The 21566-nt window shown below is 36.3% G+C and overlaps 1 protein-coding gene across 1 annotated transcript in view; it reads left to right on the plus strand.

Annotated features, from left to right (window-relative positions):
- acaca.L (acetyl-CoA carboxylase alpha L homeolog) overlaps positions 1 to 21566 on the plus strand; it is a 253393-nt gene that overhangs the window by 61804 nt on the left and 170023 nt on the right. The window contains 4 exon segments of the mRNA XM_041581952.1: positions 3820 to 3933; positions 6292 to 6405; positions 17683 to 17772; positions 18575 to 18693. Of these exon segments, the coding sequence (XP_041437886.1) occupies positions 3820 to 3933; positions 6292 to 6405; positions 17683 to 17772; positions 18575 to 18693 (437 nt within the window).

The following is a 21566-nucleotide window of genomic DNA, read 5'->3' on the forward strand; positions in this document are numbered from 1 at the left end:
TGATTATTGTACGCTGCTTCAGCCGAGGTTTGAGATATAATTTCTCCTATTATTTTCCCGCACATTTGCCAAGGGTGTTTACTATTTATGGCAGCAGTTACAGCATTTGTCTTGAAATAATTCCAGAATGATGGGTATTCCTTTACGGATGATAGGAAGTCTAGCATTAAATTGCTATTCAAAAAAATGTGTTTTGGCTCTTTTATTTTTGCTCTTTTGCAAGGAGTCGGAGAAACAGCTGGAATATCTGTGAAAACAACAATTTTTTCTGTTTTGCTATATATCCATTCTGTATGTGCATAATATCAATCACTCTTAGGACAGATAATCTGACACTTTTATTCCTTACATATTTTCATATTTTCATTTTTGTAAGAATAGGAAATTGGAGATGATTGGAGTGGCTCTCTTTTTTTAAATCATTGACTAAGACTAAGCTCTTATTATAGACTATAATACGGTATATACTAAGTATATATACAATATACCTAGTACATATTATGTTAGTACAGGTATGGCATCCAATATCCGGAAACCCGTTATCCAGAAAGCTTTGAATTACGGAATGCCCATCATCCATAAACTCCATTTTATCCAAATAAACCGAATTTGTAAAAATGATTTCCTTTTTCTCTGTAATAATACAACAATTCCTTGATCCAAACTAAGATATAATTAATCCTGTTGGAAGCAAAACCAGCCTATTGGGTTTATTTAATGTTTACACGATTTTCTAGTAGGTATGAAGATCCAAATTACTTAAAGAACCGTTATCCAAAAAAAACCCAGGTCCAGAGAACAGGTTCCAAACCTGTATGTTAAGATCAGTACAGAAGAAGTATAATGGTAGCATGGTTTGCAATGGTAGCAAAATAAGCACACTTTGTTTCTGGCTTTGGGTCCACTATAAGCAGAAAAAGGGAAGCAATGTCTCATTTTATAAGCATAAGCATAATGATATACCCTACTTAACTCTTCATGTCCCAATGCTACAGAAATGTGCACAAGTTGTGATACAAGTGGACATAACAAGAAGTTGAGTGTACAGAAATGTTTATATGTAATATTATCCCAAACACTGTGGTTTATACTGAGTTTCAAGTGTTCAGAAAAGATAATATTTTGCCAAAACCCACAACAAACCAAAGACAACACTGGTTACCATTTCTTTCCCAAATAGTGCAGCTCTACCAAGAAACATCATGCACATTATAATCAAATGCCACAATAGAAGTTTACTTTTAGTTTGGTTTTCGCAAATAACTTTAATAGGAAAGGCTGTGCTCTTCCACATCTTTGAGTCCTATAATGATAGATTCCATGTCAGTGATGCTGCTTTTGAAGGTGTGATTTTGTGAGCCATGGGTTGTTCTGATGCTAGCCAAAAAAAAAGGGGGGGGGGTCAACACAAAATAAATGTACTAAACTTTGCAGATTTTTAGTAATATTATATTTCATAAGCATATTAACATATTGCTGTTATTGAAAGTCTAACGCATGGAATCATGTTCCCCAAACTGCTTCAAGATGAAAAGGACAATCAGTCAATAGCATATGAAAACTCATGAGCAGTTTTAAATGATAATTTGTACTATCAATAACTACTGTGTTGGTTTTGAAGATAGCTCTTCTCTAGCCATATCTGAAAATAATCAGCTTGTAGTATGAACTGGTCATGAGACACTTTCGCAAAAAGAAGTAACCAGACATGCTAACAATCCAGCATTTTGCAATCTTATCACCAAGTCGCACCTCCATTTTTACGAACACCCTCAATTCAAACTGCTTTTAAACCATCCCAAATCTACCTAAGATACCAGGAGCTTTTGGAAGATCTGGCTATAAGATTATGGGCATAGTCAAGATACTCTTAAAAACAAACCATGGCCATCTGATGTCTCTGTGATCACACAAATATGAAACAAGGATATGAGATAGATAGTTAGAACACTGTATCATTGATTTAAATGGCTTTTACATTGACATGGAGAATTGCATGACAATTTTATGACCATATATTTGTGGTTAAATCCTTTGAGTTTGAAAGTGTATGCAAGAATTATTTACTATAGCATGGGCCAGGGAATGTGCTTTGATTAGTTTTCATTTTTGTGTGACCAGACACACAAGCAAGAGTGTGCTGGGACATTTGCTTGTAAATTCAGCTGGAGTAAACAAATGCCAGTCACTTACTGTAAGTGTTAGCTTTGTGTCATAAACTTGAAAGTCTTGGCTAAAAATGTTCCTGTTGTTTAAAGGAGAAGGAAAGCTACTGAAGCAGTTTATTGCCAATGGATTAGCCACAATAGTGCAAGCTATACGACTGTATTTATTCTGCAGAATGTTTTACCATTCTTGATTAAAGGCTCTAAAAGCTCTATCTGCTTTTTTAGGATAGCAGCTGCAATAATAGCTTGATGTAACATCACTTCCTGCCTGAGTCTCTCCCTGCTCACTCATAGCTGTGGACTCAGATTACAGCAGGGAGGGGAGGAGTGAGGGGGGAGGGAGAAAGGAGCAAACTGAGCATGCTCAAGCCCTAGCCCTGGAGGTTTATGCTGAAAACAGGAAGTCTGATGCAGTAGTCCATGTCTACAAAGTAGAAGGAAAGAAAGGTGGTGTTTCTTTTGTCAGAGGACTCAGACTCAGAGCAACCTTACTTTGAGGGGTTACTGGTGTATTTATATAAACCTTTCTGATAAAGCTTACTTAATTTTAGACTTTCCTTCTCCTTTAAGAAGTCTTTGAGTTGCTTTATTTAAATGCAAGAAATGCAACCCTACAACACAGCTGTACAACTTCCCAGGTCACTACAGATGTTTTTAACACTACGGACATGGTTGTTACCAGATAGTGATATTATGAGTAAATGACCAGGGCATTGGGAATGGGACTTCACATACATGCTTAGGTCATCAGTCTCATGGTTGAGTTACACTAAATGAAACTTTTAATTTCAAGTTTAATAAAATATCAGGTTACAGTAAAATTGTCATGCAGTTGTCACTTGCCTGTGGTTTCCCCTGGGTATAATTCTAATAGGAAGTGTATTGCTATAATTTCTCTTTAATTAACTGCTTTAAAGAGTGAAGTAGAGGTGCCACAGCACTGTTAATGTCCTGCAATTTAATTAGCTTTTAGCTGGGCTTTAGTGTAGTTGTAGTCAGGGTGATTTTCAAGATTTTTCTTTTCTTTTTTTTCTTACCTATTCAGGGCTAGTTTTAGGGAAGGACACAGAAAGGTATACTTCACCTTTCTCTAGTTGGTGGCCCCGGGCTTTTTTTCTGTGCCCTGGTGCTTGTCTTGTGAACACATAAACAGAATCTCTGATTTCTAATATTATTGCTTTTGTAATATGCTGTGAATGAGGTTTGTAGTTTTAAGTCTGCTACCTGCATCTCTTGTTACTTTGGGTATAAACAATGGGAATATGGACAAAAGAACCAGGTCATAAGAAGCATTAGTTGTTGTTTCACTTCAGTACTTGAGATTGAGGCTCAATACAGCTCTGATGCATGCCCACATTTGTCAGACCCTCTGTTCAGTTATATATCTGTAACACATCCAAGCACATTGAGGCAGTAGTTTGCTAATGCTGAGTGCAAACAACACCTCCTCCTGTGTTAATTAATGGCCCTGTTTATCAGTGAATTCATATATCAAAAGGTCTGGCAAATGTGGCCCCCAGAAGAGACTACTGTGTGATAAGTAATATTTGGTGTTCTATGTCACCAACAGTGTGTCATCTTAGTGTTCTGAAGCCATGGTACTTCATAAAAAAAAAAGTTGATAACATCTTGCATTACCTTCCTTCTATAGGACCAGTTGTGTGGCCGAGATCCCACATTAACAGATGAGTTGTTGAACATACTTATGGAACTTACCCAGCTAAGCAAAACAACAAATGCCAAAGTGGCACTGCGGGCCCGACAGGTATGAACTGTCAATTAAATGATACCATGATTATAATATAGTGATTAACATGTATTTATTTTTCCTTAAACAGAGATTGTGAAATTGTTACATTTTTGTGCAGATACTATACATTTACGTAATTTTTATGTAAACAATGAAATTGGAGCTGCCATATTTTTTTATGCACTGTTCTCAGTAGACACAAGAACCATAACACTTAGGGGGTTATTTATTAAAGTCCAAAAGCCAACAACTTTAAAAATTCTCGTTTTTTTTCCTTTGCTATAAAATCTGATTTTTTTTAGTGGGAAAAAAAACCTAGAATTTTTCAGGATTTATTATACCCCGAGGAATGGAAAAGTCAGAATCTGAAAATCCAGCATCTCAGACCTGCCGAGGTTGTATATAAGTCAAAGGGAGAAGTCCCGAAGATATCCTCATCTTCACTGGGTTTCGTGCAATAATTTGAAGATTTTGTGGTTTTTGTGCAAAAATCGGAGTTTTTGGGCGGAAAATCCCGCATAGTAAATTTTCTGGAATATGTATTGATAAATAAGGGGACATAACCCATGCAGATTTGGTCGGAGTAGATTTCAGAAAATAATGAGATATTTTTGAATTTTGATAAATAACCCCCTTAATAATGTAGGTACATTTAATAATGCTTATAGAGAATACCTGTGCTGCGACTAACAATATAGCAGTTTAGCTTTTTAATAGCAAATGTACAATGAAGGGAAGGGGCTGTACAAAACAGTCTTGTTTTATATATCAATTGAAATATATTCTTACAATTGTCACTCCCATATGTGTGCAAGTAATGAATAAATATCTTATGTTTCACTGGAGAAAAAAAACCCAGTCCTATCAGATGTACCAAACTGACACCCATAATCTTCAAGTAGAGTTTTCTTTGTATTAGTCTGCTGTCTGTTTATGCAAAATGCCTTGTATGCTTGTAAGTATAATTGTAATGTTTGGTCTAGTACTCTACAACCCTTCTCAAAATATCTGTAGTTTAAAAAAAATGTATTACAGTTAAAGTGCTCACTACTCCAAAATATAATAAAAAATAAGTCAGTTAGGGATTGGTCTGGCCTACCCAGCCCCAGCTGACCATTCTTGTCATGATATTTCTCTTCACAAACTACATCTTATTGCTATCAGAGTGGGCACTGCATGTCCGGTTCCATGGACCAGGCTGTCAGTGCTTTCACTTGTTTCTGAGAAGTCAGCCTGTCGCATTGTCCCATTTTTTATGGTTATGGAAATGCCGGAAGACTTTATTATACATAAGGGCATATTTACTAACATTGGAGATAAATATCTCCGGAAATGTAGCAACCAATCAGATCTTTGCTTTTGTTTTCTAACTTGTAGGTGACTGTTTAAATCTGCTGATTGGTATCCTTTGGCAACATCTCAGGTGATATTTATCTCCAATGTTAGTAAACACGCCTCATAACACCTTAAGATATACTTTAAAATGTATTGGTATATCTGGCATTCTCCACTGTTAAACAGTGCTAAATATAAGGATATGGGCAGTATCTGCATTAATATTATATCATACAGAAGAGTAATGAAGATCTTGTAAAGTATATCCTTAAAATGCTTATTATGTCATTGGTCATAATTGCTGCTTGTCTTTGGCTTGGTGCATTTAAATTGCCATATAATATAACATATATTATCCTTATTTTTTACAATAGGGGGTGTATTATTGCCTATAAATGTCTAGGCAAAATTAGTGAAAGATAAACCCAACTTATGGATGTTAGTTTCTTTTAAACAAAGCAAAGCAAAATGCACACATTCAGACTAAAGACAAAATAAATAGATTTTTAACAAGTTAGTGCAGGAGAACAAGTTCCATGCTGTAAACAAACTATAGATTTGCCACGCATGTGCAATATTTGTGTTTGACACCAGCTCATAGCTTAAACAGGAAAACTAAGCTTCTCGGTTAAACACTGAATAAAATGGAAAAAAACACTAGCACCCACTAAGCTTGTTAAGTCCACTGCTGACCCTCTAACTCTTTCATGCAAACTGATAAATGACTTTTTTATTAGTCTGAAAAATAACCTGTTAGCCTTGGACTCCAAATGTTATTGCAGTTGTAAAGTTCACCACGGTCAGCTCTCTGACATTTTTGACTTATCTTTTATTTATTTTTTTTTATTCCACTAGAAAAAACAATGTACAGAAAACATATTAGAAATGAAGGTTAAAAATGTGCATGGATTTTTCTATATTAACTTCAGCGTTTTGATATTTTTCACCTTTTGGACAACTGACTTTATTTTTAACCAAGGCATGCAAATCTTCCATTTGCAGACCGTTTAATTCTTTGCAATCTGTTTGAATTTCTAGGTCCTCATCGCTTCACATTTGCCTTCCTATGAACTTCGGCATAACCAAGTGGAATCTATATTCTTATCTGCCATTGACATGTATGGGCACCAGTTTTGCATTGAGAATTTGCAGGTAAATTTCACACAAGCTGCTTACTGCAGCTGCATAGTGCAGTAATTATATTACCACACAGCAAAATATTATGCTTTACAAATAAGAAGAATAAAGGGACATGTGCTTTAATACAGGTTTCATCTAAACTACAGGAATATGTTGTAACATTTACAGACGCTTTTCATGTTTCCATGTATTGTGATAGGTAGAATGTAAGTTCTCTAAATTAGTGGATAAGAATGGGGTTGGACAGAAATAATTACATTTACTCCAAGGTTTGCACCTGTTTATTTAACAGTAGATGCTAAAAATATATATATGCAGTATCGTTGTGATACTGCATGTCAGGGTAGTATAAGTTTTGGTATTGTAGTGGGGACCTTTTACAGAAAGCTTTGTCTAAAACTAGAGGACATACTGAAAGTGGCTGAGGGTATAACCCGAAGGTAAAGGTGCAAAAGAATTAGAATTGCTTTCCAGTAGTTACATTTGCTACACAAATGGTAAAATGTTATATGGACATCCACAGTAGCACTCTACAACTGTTGTTGTTGGTTTTCTAATATTAGAGCCCTTTATTTGAGAAGGCAAAAATTCTTACACGTTCATGGACTTCCAGTGATCTTAGGTAGAAAAATCAGGAGAAATGGAAAAAATATCTTAAGAAGGTATCGGTACCTTGCTAAGAACTAGAAAACAGAGATGTCTCAAGAAACATTCTTTTATAAGACATTTATAAAGACTATATTAGATGCATGTGTCCAGATAGGAGCTAAACATAAACAGGACCAGATGCGGGAAAAACAGCAACAAAAGAAAAACATTAACCCTTTAAGTGCCAGCAGAATTTCACATTTTGGTTACGCGAAATGCCAGCCGTTTTTGAAACATTTTGTGCTCTCTCACTTTAGGGGCATTTTCTGAGGGGAAACCTATAGTTTACCTAGGAAAACTATACATTGTTTTTTTCGGTAGAAACTGAGCTTTCTAAATCTGCCTGAGTTTTCATGTATTTCCACCTGTGCAAAAAAATTTATAGTGCTAAATACCAAAAAAAAATGAAAAATTACCATTTTTCATCGTATATCAATTTATACCAGAAAAATATTTCATTTTATGGATGAAAATCCAACTGATTTGGAAAGCCTTATGTCTCTCGAACGTGCCAATACCAGATATGTATAGTTTTAGGGAGATTTAGGACTTCTGTACCTCAAAAACTCCCGGCAGTATATTGCCGAATTTTGAAAGCACTAAGGCAGAAAACAGCATGCTTTAGATTCCAAGGCAAAAACTCCTGAAACCGTAGGTTTACCCCAGAAAACCATACATTTTTGAAAAGTACACATTCTGCCGATTACAAAATGGGTAACTATGTCTCTCTAATCCCAACTACCAAACATAAAAGCTTGTCTGAACATAGCGGTTTTTCAAAAAAAAATTCAAAATTCTGAAAAATCATTGCAAAGGTTTTATTTTGCTGCTCCGCATATCCCAAACTATATTAGGTACCAAGAAAAAGCACCTGAAATATGATTGCCAGGGGTCCACTGAACAGTTTGATACCCATTATGCATAGGTTTACCAAAGTATCTGGCATTTAGAGACACCAATATGAAGTTAGCACATCCAAATTGATCAGGACTTTACTTCAGCTACTGAGAAATCAACACATTGACTGCATTTTTTGTGGGGTAAAAACACAGAAATATATGTTTACCCCCAAACCCATATATTTTTGGAAAGTACACATTCTACAGAATCTAAAATGGGTACCCATGCCTTTCTGCTCCAAACTACTGAGTCGCAAGGCTTTCCCAAAATTGTCGGTTTTGGTGAAATATGTGAAAATTGCCTCAAACCTTCAACTTCCCAGCACCATATCACCCATGTATCATTATGTACTAAGAAAAAGCACCCTAAATATGATTGCCAGGGTTCCTCTGAACATTTTGGTGGCCATTGTTCATATGTTTACCAAAGTATCTGGCATTTAGAGGCCCCAAAATGAAGTTAGCGCATACAAACAGTCCCGTGGGTAACTTCAGCTAATGAAAAATCAAACACATTGACTGCATTTTTGTGGGGTAAAAACACAGAAATATATGTTTACCCCCAAAACCCATATATTTTTGGAAAGTACACATTCTACTGAATCTAAAATGGGTACCCATGCCTTTCTGCTCCAAACTACTGAGTCGCAAGGCTTTCCCACAATTGTCAGTTTTGGTGAAATATGTGAAAATTGCCTCAAACCTTCAACTTCTCAGCACCATATCACCCATGTATCGTTACACACCAAGAAAAAGCACCCTAAATATGATTGCCAGGGTTCCTCCAAACAGTTTGGTGGCCATTGTTCATAGGTTTACCAAAGTATCTGGCATTTAGAGGCCCCAAAATGAAGTTAGCGCATACAAACAGTCCCGTGGGTAACTTCAGCTAATGAAAAATCAACACATTGACTGCATTTTTGTGGGGTAAAAACACAGAAATATATGTTTACCCCCAAAGCCCATATATTTTTGGAAAGTACACATTCTACCGAATCTAAAATGGGTACCCATGCCTTTCTGCTCCAAACTACTGAGTCGCAAGGCTTTCCCACAATTGTCGGTTTTGGTGAAATATCTGAAAATTGCCTCAAAGCTTCAACTTCTCAGCACCATATCACCCATGTATCGTTACGCACCAAGAAAAAGCACCCTAAATATGATTGCCAGGGTTCCTCCAAACAGTTTGGTGGCCATTGTTCATAGGTTTACCAAAGTATCTGGCATTTAGAGGCCCCAAAATGAAGTTAGCGCATACAAACAGTCCCGTGGGTAACTTCAGCTAATGAAAAATCAACACATTGACTGCATTTTTGTGGGGTAAAAACACAGAAATATATGTTTACCCCCAAAACCCATATATTTTTGGAAAGTACACATTCTACCGAATCTAAAATGGGTCCCCATGCCTTTCTGCTCCAAACTACTGAGTCGCAAGGCTTTCCCAAAGTTGTCGGTTTTGGTGAAATATCTGAAAATTGCCTCAAAGCTTCAACTTCCCAGCACCATATCACCCATGTATCATTACGTACTAAGAAAAAGCACCCTAAATATGATTGCCAGGGTTCCTCTGAACATTTTGGTGGCCATTGTTCATAAGTTTACCAAAGTATCTGGCATTTAGAGGCCCCAAAATGAAGTTAGCGCATACAAACAGTTCTGTGGGTAACTTCAGCTAATGAAAAATCAACACATTGACTGCATTTTTGCGGGGTAAAAACACAGAAATATATGTTTGCCCCCCAAAACCCATATAGTTTTGGAAAGTACACATTCTACCGAATCTAAAATGGGTACCCATGCCTTTCTGCTCCAAACTACTGAGTCGCAAGGCTTTCCCACAATTGTCGGTTTTGGTGAAATATCTGAAAATTGCCTCAAAGCTTCAACTTCTCAGCACCATATCACCCATGTATCTTTATGCACCAAGAAAAAGCACCCTAAATATGATTGCCAGGGTTCCTCCGAACAGTTTGGTGGCCATTGTTCATAGGTTTACCAAAGTATCTGGCATTTAGAGGCCTCAAAATGAAGTTAGTGCATACAAATAGTCCTGTGGGTAACTTCAGCTAATGAAAGATCAACACATTAACTGCATTTTTTGTGGGGTAAAAACACAGAAATATATGTTTACCCCCCAAACCCATACATTTTTGGAAAGTACACATTCTACAGAATCTAAAATGGGTACCCATGCCTTATTGCTCCAAACTACTGAGTCGCAAGGCTTTCCCAAAGTTGTCGGTTTTGGTGAAATATCTGAAAATTGCCTCAATGCTTCAACTATCCAGCATCATATCACCCATGTATCATTACGTATCACAAAAAAGCACCCAAATTGTGATTGCCAGGGGTCCTCCAAACAGTTTGGTGCCCACTGTGCATAGGTTTACCAAAGTATATGGCATTTAGAGGCCCCAAAATGAAGTTAGCACATACAAATTGTCCTGTGGGTAACGTCAGCTAATGAAAAATCAGCACATTGTCTGCATTTTTGTGGGGTAAAAACACAGAAATATATGTTTACCCCCCAAACCCATACATTTTTGGAAAGTACACATTCTACAGAATCTAAAATGGGTACCCATGCCTTTCTGCTCCAAACTACTGAGTCGCAAGGCTTTGCCAAATTTGGCGGTTTTGGTGAAATATCTGAAAATTGCCTCAAAGCTTCAACTTTCCAGCAACGTATTGTCCATGTATCATTACCAGCATAAAGCATCCTAAATATAAACATAGGGGTCTACTAAATAGTTTGATGCCCAATGTGCATAGATATACCAAACTATGTGGCGCACAGAGACCCCCAAATGACAATATGTATAGACATTTTCACGGCTGACGCGCTGGCTGCTGCAACATAACCACCCGGTGTGTGTATTATGCGACATTAGACCACCTAACAGTACAGAGACCCCAGAAAACCATATATTTTCAGAAAGTACACATTCTGACGAATCCAATATGGGTAAATAAGTGTTTCTACTACAAACTGCCAAACTGCAAAGCAATGCTGAACATAACGTTTTTTATCAAATTTCTGAAAATCGTCACAAAGCTTGAATTTTACCCCATTATATGCCCCACATTTCGTAACTTATCAGCATAAAACATCCTAAATATGAACGCCAGGGGTCTACTGAACACTTTGATGCCCAATATGCATAGATATACCAAACTATGTGGCGCACAGAGACCCCCAAATGACAATACTGTATATACATTTTCACGGCTGACGCGCTGGCTGCTGCAATATAAGCACCTGGTGTGTGTATTATGCGACATTAGACCCCCCTAACAGTACAGAGACCCCAGAAAACCATATATTTTCAGAAAGTACACATTCTGACGAATCCAATATGGGTTAATAAGTGTTTCTACTACAAACTGCCAAACTGCAAAGCAATGCTGAACATAACGGTTTTTATCAAATTTCTGAAAATCATCACAAAGCTTGAATTTTACCCCATTATATGCTCCACGTTTCGTAACGTATCAGCATAAAACATCCTAAATATGAACGCCAGGGGTCTACTGAACACTTTGATGCCCAATATGCATAGATATACCAAACTATGTGGCGCACAGAGACCCCCAAATGACAATAGTGTATATACATTTTCACGGCTGACGCGCTGGCTGCTGCAATATAAGCACCTGGTGTGTGTATTATGCGACATTAGACCCCCCTAACAGTACAGAGACCCCAGAAAACCATATATTTTCAGAAAGTACACATTCTGACGAATCCAATATGGGTAAATAAGTGTTTCTACTACAAACTGCCAAACTGCAAAGCAATGCTGAACATAACGGTTTTTATCAAATTTCTGAAAATCGTCACAAAGCTTGAATTTTACCCCATTATATGCTCCACGTTTCGTAACGTATCAGCATAAAACATCCTAAATATGAACGCCAGGGGTCTACTGAACACTTTGATGCCCAATATGCATAGATATACCAAACTATGTGGCGCACAGAGACCCCCAAATGACAATAGTGTATATACATTTTCACGGCTGACGCGCTGGCTGCTGCAATATAAGCACCTGGTGTGTGTATTATGCGACATTAGACCCCCCTAACAGTACAGAGACCCCAGAAAACCAGATATTTTCAGAAAGTACACATTCTGACGAATCCAATATGGGTAAATAAGTGTTTCTACTACAAACTGCCAAACTGCAAAGCAATGCTGAACATAACGGTTTTTATCAGATTTCTGAAAATCGTCACAAAGCTTGAATTTTACCCCATTATATGCTCCACATTTCGTAACGTATCAGCATAAAACATCCTAAATATGAACGCCAGGGGTCTACTGAACACTTTGATGCCCAATATGCATAGATATACCAAACTATGTGGCGCACAGAGACCCCCAAATGGATATATAGTAGATAAAATTTACAAGGCAAAACAAAATAAGGCAGTAAAGAGTGAAATGAAAAAAAATCCAATAAAACCACAAAAATCAATGTTTTTTTTCCAGAATAGTGTTATCTGCCGTCAGAATCACAGTTTGAATATTTTAGCTGGGCCAAACAGGTTATACGGCTAGAAACAAGTGAACACAACATATGCAGAGCTGAAAATGCAATAAAATGGCTAAAAATTCAATAAAATGGCTAAAAATGCACCAAAATACCCAAAATTGCAATATAATCACCGAAATAACATACAAAAGATATTGCACAGTACGGTTAGCGAATACGCTATTCGTAATGGCAATAAAACATTTTTTTCAGCCAAAAAAAGAGACGATGCGATAAGAAAAAAAAAAAAAAGCCACAATGCCATGTATGTGCGTGTGTACAAATGGTAAATTACATGTTATGTGCGCGTGTGTGCGTGTGCACATGTGTGTAAGTGCAGTGAGTGTAAGTGACCCCCCAATCCCCAAAAATGTATGCGTAAGTGTGTGTAAGTGTGAATCTAAGTGTGTATTACTGTAATAAGTGTGTGTTGGTGTGTTTGTGTGTGTAATTGTTGCACTAACCTGAAAAAGTCGCTGAAGACTGTTGCACACGATGTGGAGGGGTCCCAGGAAGACATCTGCGACGATCCTCGTGTTCCTGTGCTGTGGGGGCGGAGATCAACGGCGCGGTGTAGGCTGCAGCAGCAGGACACGTAAGTTACACGTGCCTGCTGCTGCTTTTGGGCCCCTGGGCGATCGCGCCCCAGGGGCCACTCGATCCCCTGCTCTGCTCGTTGCCTAGGGGCAGGGGATCGAAGCGGAACGGAGCGAGCGGCTCTAACAGCCGCTCCTCCGCTCCACAACCCGGAAGTGCTGCAGAACGTAGAATCTACGTTCTGTGGCATTTCAAGTTACTTTTCCACAGAACGTAGATTCTACGTTCTGTGGCACTTAAAGGGTTAAAGTTTAAAAATTACCTTTTACCTCTTTATTATACCCCAAAAGTGCTAAAAATATGAATCCGAAAATATTCTATCTCAAACCTGTCGAGGTCATGTAGAAGTCAATGGCAGATGTCCCTGAAAGAGTTTCTTGACATCGTGATCTGAGCTGGATAATCTAATAAAATCTGTCTTTTTGTCTGATAATCCGATAAAATCGAGTTATCGCAGTGACGTTTTGAAAAAACGAGTTTTGGGGGAAACAATCTGACTTTTTTGGGAAAAATTATTGATAAATTAATTCAGTTTGTGGAAGGGAGTTTGGTGTACTATTTTAAGAAAAAATTTTGATTAATTCGAGTTTAAGTAAGTAGGCCCCATAAACTTAACTTTTTGTGCTTTTTGTGTTCTGTAAAATTTTTTACAAATGTCAAATAACATGAGTGAAAGACTTCTGAAAACTGAAAAAAAAATTAATATGTAACTGAAATATAGATTTATAAACATGGATAGACTAAGTGGGCTGTTTGGTTCTTTACTGCCGACAAATTCTATGGTTCAACTCCCTCTTTTACAAAAATAACAGCTGATTGACTTCCTCCCCCATTAAACCATATGTTTTGTGCTAAGTTGGTGCTTGGAACCCTAAGCCACAGTTTTTGTTTCTGAAATATGCTTTGTGTGATACAAATTACTAATAAAGGGGTTTTAATTTTGGAATTCCTGTTTCTAATGCAATTGATCAAGAAAAGTATTAGCAATCACAGTGGTTTGTTTTCCTTTTAATGGGGGACATCACAATGCAATGTGACAATAAGGCTAAATGATGCTCCCGCTGCCACTCATGAAACATTCAACATACATTAAAGAAAGATGAAATCTAGTTTGGGGCCAGTTTTTTGACCTGCTTCCTGCCAAAACATTTCCTCAGCAGGATTTATCATTGCGTCTGCCACAGAAAGCAGCATGTTTACTCTCCAACAACCCTGTTAGTAGATGGATTATTTTGTTGAAAAACTGGCCTTAATGCCAAATGTGTGTCTCGATTAAATAGTTTTGGAATCATTAAAGCTGGCATTTCCCCCACTTACAGTTCTGTATGCCGCAGAAAATAATGAAACCCCTCTGTCATTGATGGAATGTAATAGTGAAATACGTTTCTACTAATTGTCTACTTCTTTCTTACAAATAGAGGGGGGCACTGAGGCTTAAAAGGAACATGCAGTATCATTTATTGTAAGCAAATTAAGTTAATTTACAGAAGAACAGAAGCTTTCTTTATTTTTGTACTTAACAATGCTAAACAAGTCAGCATTTCCCAAGGCTTTCTGAGCTGTCTGTAAGAGGTTCCGAGCCTAGGCAACTGCTTTGGGGCCTATTTATACTGTGGCTTCTAAGATTAGGGATGAGTGTGGGAATTTTTTTTTGACCTCACATATTCCACATTGATCGATAACTGACATAAATGGTAATCACAGTATCCATAGTTTTACAGGCAGCAAAATTATGTAAATTGTGCCTTCTCCAGTTGCCTTTAAGCTGGCAAAAGACGTGCAGATATAACATTAATATTGGACAAACAATCATGCGGTGCAATCTCCCGACCTATCACTAACCATTCAGATCAATTAAGGTAGTTAGAGAACGAATTAGATGATATTCTGCACATGACAGCAATCGTAAGAAAGTTATGTCTAACAAATTCTAGTGACAAGCTCCCATTGATATCGTCAGATCGGCAATACATGCAGACTGATCGCCATGCTATGAAAAATGTCATGGCGATCCACACGAAAATCTTACAATTTTTTAGATTTCTACGATTATATCTTTGCGTCTATGGCCAGCTTTAGACTTGTAAGAAAAAGATAAGCAATTGCCCAATTGAAGCCCGACTCCTCATTAGGAAGCAACCTTGGTGCATTTTATTTATTAATCTTCATGTATGTAAAATAAGTGTGATAAAAAATGAAATATGTATTTATAATGTTTGGAAAAATAATTAACTGAAGAATAGCAAAGGAAGCATGGCACTAAAAATAAAATGCTGTAACAATGTATATTTGGGATGATATATCCTTTTAAAAGTGGATGTTCTGTTCTGTATTTTCTTTTCCAGCATTTAGAAATTTTGGTTTCTACAAACAAAAAACTTTGACAAACAATATATATTTGCAATGAAGACATTTAGACAGTTGTTGCATTGTGTTAGAATTCCTTGGCACATTGCAATCAATAATCATTAGTCATTTCTAATGATTTATTGGTGTGTATGTCACATATAGTCAGATGCAGTGGAATCCCAAGGCACAGCTTTAAGAGGACAGTTAAAAGCTTCACCTTTTCGGCAGTATATATATTTCTGATAAATCATTATTCCCTTAGAATTCCAATTAACAGGACATGCTAGATTAGAATCTGACAAGTTCACCTATTGAGATAGTCTTTGGCATTATGCGCTTACATTTCTTTAAGGGGATACTGTCATGGGAAAAAAAGTTTTTTTTCAAAATGAATCAGTTAATAGTGCTGCTCCAGGAGAATTCTGCACTGAAATCCATTTCTCAAAAGAGCAAACAGATTTTTTTATATTCAATTTTGAAATCTGACATGGGGCTAGACATATTGTCAATTTCCCACCTGCCCCAAATCATGTGATCACTCTTTACCGCTGTACTGCAAGTTGGAGTGATATCACCCCCTCCCTTTTTCCCCCCAGCAGCCAAACAAAAGAACAATGGGAAGGTAACCAGATAACAGCTCCCTAACACAAGATAACAGCTGCCTGGTAGATCTAAGAACAACACTCAATAGTAAAAACCCATGTCCCACTGAGACACATTCAGTTACATTGAGAAGGAAAACAGCAGCCTGCCAGAAAGCATTTCTTTCCTAAAGTGCAGGCACAAGTCACATGACCAGGGGCAGCTGGGAAATTGACAAAATGTCTAGCCCCATGTCAGATTTCAAAATTGAATAAAAATAATCTGTTTGCTCTTTTGAGAAATGGATTTCAGTGCAGAATTCCACTGATTCATTTTGAAAAACATTTTTTTTTACCATGACAGTATCCCTTTAAAAGCCAGGTCAAGTTTCTTAAACCGATGTGTATTATTGTTTATGGATCATTTCCTGGAAGTTCTCTTATGGTTTGATCAGGACATCTATTTACATTTAGGGGGTTATTTATCAAAGGTCAAGTTTGTGAGTTTTTTTCTACTTCGAATAAACTCACAATCGAATGTTTGCTTATTTATGAAAAAACACAAATGTAAAAAACTTCAATGAATGCAGTTGGGGGGGACTTGAATATTTAAATTGATTGATTTAACAATGAAAAAAACCTTGAATACCTCGAATTTGATCGAGTTTTTGAGAGCAGACCACCCAAAAAAACCTGCACATCATGAAGGCTAAAAACAAAATCAGATGGCTCAAGGGACCTCTGCCATTGACTTAGACAGGTTTTAGTTGGTGTATTTTCAGGTTTTGGATTTTGTCTGCTGCAGGGAAAATCTCGAAAAATGTGAGTTTTTTTTTAATCCTGAATAATTTGTGTTTTTACTGAAATTATCTTTCAAAAAAAAAACTCAGATTCTTTAGGAAAAACACAACACGACCTTTAGTAAATTACCACCTTAATCTCCAAATTTCAGATATTTGTGGATTTTACATAAAGGGTTAGTAATGCCTTGTCCATAGGATCACTGAATTCAATTCCTGCATTCAGTCCTGTACCACTTAAGAGACATAATAACCAGTCTGAATGATATAAATATTTATAGTATACCAAAATGTTGCAATCAGAGTAAACTGAAAATTCTGTTATTGAGTGGCTGGCTTTGATGATTGTGTTGCTTAAATTACGGATTATGGTCTATGATCTGGGGACTGTATTAAGGCTGTGTGTAATCTGTAGCCTATGTGCCATAAGATAGACTAGCATTGCTCATTTCTATCTTTTGATGAAATTGTTGAATATGCTTCATAAGTCTTTGCACCTAAGGACCAAGTTTATACTCCAGTTCAGAGTTAGATAATATAGTATCCTGATACTTAATGAAAACCAGGGCCTTCAAATTAAGTAACAAACAACGCAAATCTGTGATGTACTGAATAAGATAGGGTACTCCAGCTATTATTGATCTACAAACACTGACACCTATGTTTGCTTTTTACCCTAAGGTTGTAATTTGGATATCTTTCAATATATATTTAAAGTACCTTTACAAATGATATTTTCTTTTCTTCCCTGTTATTTAGAGAGATCTTGTTATTTATAAGGGGCAGGAAAGTAAATTAATACAATGACATATTTGAAAAAAATGAAGATTTTTTAAAATTATGTTTTATTAATTCTATATATTTTATTTTCCTTCAGAAACTCATTTTGTCAGAGACCTCCATATTTGATGTTCTACCAAACTTCTTTTACCACAGTAACCAGGTGGTGAGGATGGCAGCATTGGAGGTATGGAAATGGTAATCTAGGCAACTGACCTAGCTGTGCAAAAGTATGAGAAAATTAAAATTTTGTTTTTTATATAAAGATAATTCCCCTGAAATCTTAGGGATAGATTTCTAAAAACTCTAGTTGAATTTTTTTTCTCAATAAACATGAATATATGCACCGGTATTTTCTGAAAACTTGAATAGTCGGAAAAAAAATTCACCAAAAAAAAAACTGAGCAAGTGAAAGCTAGTCAATGGGAATTGTTTCAAGCACCTTTATTTATTTTGCCATTTAAGATTTTCAGCCTCATTCAAAATGATTGGAATGAGATTTTTGCTGGTGCATAACTTTTCTCACACAACAAAACACAAATCTGACAATTCGGTTAAAATTTTTTCTTAAATAAAGTAGCACTTGAGGAAAAGAAAAGTTGACGAAGGTTTTTTTCTTGACCTCAAAAATGTGTAAATACACCTCCCAAAGTATATTCTGAGTTAACTGGTACAACATATTGTATATGTGTGTGTATATATATATATATATATATATATATATATATATATATATATATATATATATATATATATATATATATATATATATATAAATTATGTTTAATGTCCAATGCCACTGTAAATTTTGGGAAAACCCTTTATATTCTGTGTAAATATGTGCAAATTTATACCAGTTACTAGCTGAGATCAGTAGCCAAGTAAACATTTTTTACTTGATGCTGGTGTACTCCATGCATTGCACATACAAAATAGTAAATGGCAGATACAAAGAAGAGTCTTTTAATCTCAAGCATTTATTATTTTAGGTATATGTACGGAGGGCTTACATTGCCTATGAACTCAACAGTGTTCAGCACCGACAGCTAAAGGACAACACATGTGTGGTTGAGTTCCAGTTTATGTTGCCAACATCCCATCCAAACAGGTGAGTACTTGTTAGACCTAGATGCTGAAGCCTGGAATGTTTTTGAAACTCCTTAGAGTTGGTTTTGTGTTGTTGGGGACATGCTATTGTTAATGTATCTGCTAATAATATGCAAGGAATACTCATACATTACTGATACATTTGATTTTTAAGATGTAGTATTCAGTTTATATGTGACATCTGAACAACATGATGATCAACTAGTTACTCCTTTCGACTGTGATATCTTGTGATTAATCTCATCTGCATCAGCTTTAATAAATGATGTCTAGGCTATGGTATAATTTAAACATAACTTTTTTGTATAACATTGCTTTTGAAATAACACAGACAGAAGTTTACTGTTGCGCAGTTATCTATGACTCCCAGTCAAAAGTTGTATCTCTCTAGTTAGAGTAATGAGGATAACAAAAGCAAAATCTATTCTGCTTTACTTGATTTAGCCAATCTCTGCCCATTTTACTACAAAATCTATTCAGGCAGCGGCAGTATTACTTGAAACATGGTCTTATTTACTTGTACAGGTAATGGGATTTTTTTATCAGGATCTGCGCAGTTTAGAGAAAGTGTTTTGATTGTGCTGGTCAGACACTGTGATGAAAGTGCTAACGTGACTGGTTGCATGGTAACAGGGTTAGAATGATATGGGTGCAGGCAGGGGAATTCTGCAAGTAGATATAAGGTACTAAGGTTTTTTTTATTTTTTTATTTTTTTTTTAAGAAAAGGGGAAATATGGCCTGTTACGAATCCTGTAGAATTTGATATGATTTTAGTTCTAAGTAGTAACCAGCTCCTTCTTTGTTATCTAGAAGGCATATCTATTTAATGGTTTTAATCTTGATTATAAGCTATGTGGGTCAAGGACATCTGTCTTCTTATATCTGCTGATATAGCTGTATGCTTCTCATTTATTTGCTAACTTTAACTGAGAAATTCGTTGAATATCATTTACTGTGGGAACTGACCGTTCATGATGGGAAGTGCTTGAATACCCAGTTACTGATATGTAAACAGATACACATACATAGTTAACCGCTTTCTAAGTTACACAGTTCCTTCTTCTTATTGATTTTGGAGCACACACCTGTCCTTTCTGATATTGAGACAGACAGCTCAATGTAGGAAAACCAAATGAGGACATGCAGCACAAATAGCAACATAGAAAGAAGTAAGCAAGAGAGTGATACAGACTTTGTTACAACTAACCTAATAAGATTTTATCTATAGATAATAATCATAAGCAGAATTGTCAGTAAAAATACCAGGATCGATATGCATGTAGAAAATCTTATCTCCTAAATCTGAGGCCCTATATCGGTGTTCTGCTTGCTGGATAAATTTAAGCTGAAGAGCCGTATCCTAAAACACTACTCAGATGACCAAACAGTACTCGGTACAAATCGTATTTATCTAATTGGCAATTCCTATTAATTATTTCCAATGGTGGGGGTAGATTGAGGCATGGCCTGTTGCACTATTTGCTAACAGAAATGTTTATATCTGTAAAATTCCTTGGGGCAATAGCATGAAAATTAACCCTTAAATGTGGGTTTTCTTTACTTTATTAAGCCAGCCAAGAGCACTATATAGCATGGTGTATATAATCCTAACCATGTAACATAAACATTGTATTCAGTATAATGGTTGCTGTTGTATCTTTCCAGTGGTTAGCTCATTTTCAGACATGGACAATAAATATAGTGTAGTGCTGGTGGATCTTGATGTATTCTGTGGTCAAATTATAATTATTGTTATCTCATCACATGAATAGGGCTGGGATGCAGTTTAACGGAGGGGCATTTTTACTAAACACTTTCTCATACAATATGTATTTAAACACTTGCCAAAAATGTATACCAGAAACAAGTTGTCCATTAAAAGCTGGCTTTTATTGTTGTTATTTTTATGATAAGGAGAAAAATGTGTCCTGTGATCTGTATGTGCTGTGTATACAGCAGGTCTATAGATGTGATTGTATTGCATTATCTTCCCTCTATTGTGATGCTCTCATCCTCTCAGTCTCAGGGTCTGTTCCAGGCATAGTCATGGTCTTAGATAAACAGAATGATTTTACACACTAATCAAGCACAAAAAGGCAGATGGGCCTGCAATTAAAATTGCTAATCAAAGATTTTTATGTAACAAACATTACAATATGTATGTCAGCTCATAGTGACAATGTTCATCGAGGCCACAAAGATACATACTACCCAGTAAAAAACAGCATACAAGTATGAAAGTGGATACTTTCGAGAATACATACTACCCAGTAAAAAACAGCATACAAGTATGAAAGTGGATACTTTCGAGAACGAGAGAATTACCCCAACATTTCAGCAAAAACACCTTTGTCAAGGGAACTCTCTTACACATGTCATGTCTCTTACACACTTTGCTGCTTTTGTGTTTTTGACAAATGCTATTTCAAGTGCATACATTTGTCAGGGCACTAGATGGCAGTGTTTTTCTTTGCTTGGAAACTGATTTGTGCACCTTCTTTCTCATATTTTGTAGGAGACAAAATAATTCAGCTTGGTAAAGGCACGGAGAAAACCTTTACTTTTGTTTTTGGTAAATCATGTTTTTGGAACTTTGAAGCTTCACCCTTTAGCAAAAAAAAAAAAAAACTTGAAAACAATAATATCTTTCTGTTTAATGTTTATTCCCTCTTTCTTTCTTTTACACGTAACATGTTTATCTTATACCTAATATCTAATCAAAAACCTTAGCTGAACAAACTAAATTTTGATTACAAAAAACATAAAACTATCTGAATGCATTTATACTGTTGATATAGCGGTAAGCTATGGCTTCTTAGCTGTTGTTTATTTAACCAGGGATCCCCAACCTTTTTACCCTTGAGCCACATTCA

This window comes from Xenopus laevis, chromosome 2L (genome assembly GCF_017654675.1).
Source record: "Xenopus laevis strain J_2021 chromosome 2L, Xenopus_laevis_v10.1, whole genome shotgun sequence".
NCBI classification, from domain to species: Eukaryota; Metazoa; Chordata; class Amphibia; order Anura; family Pipidae; genus Xenopus; species Xenopus laevis.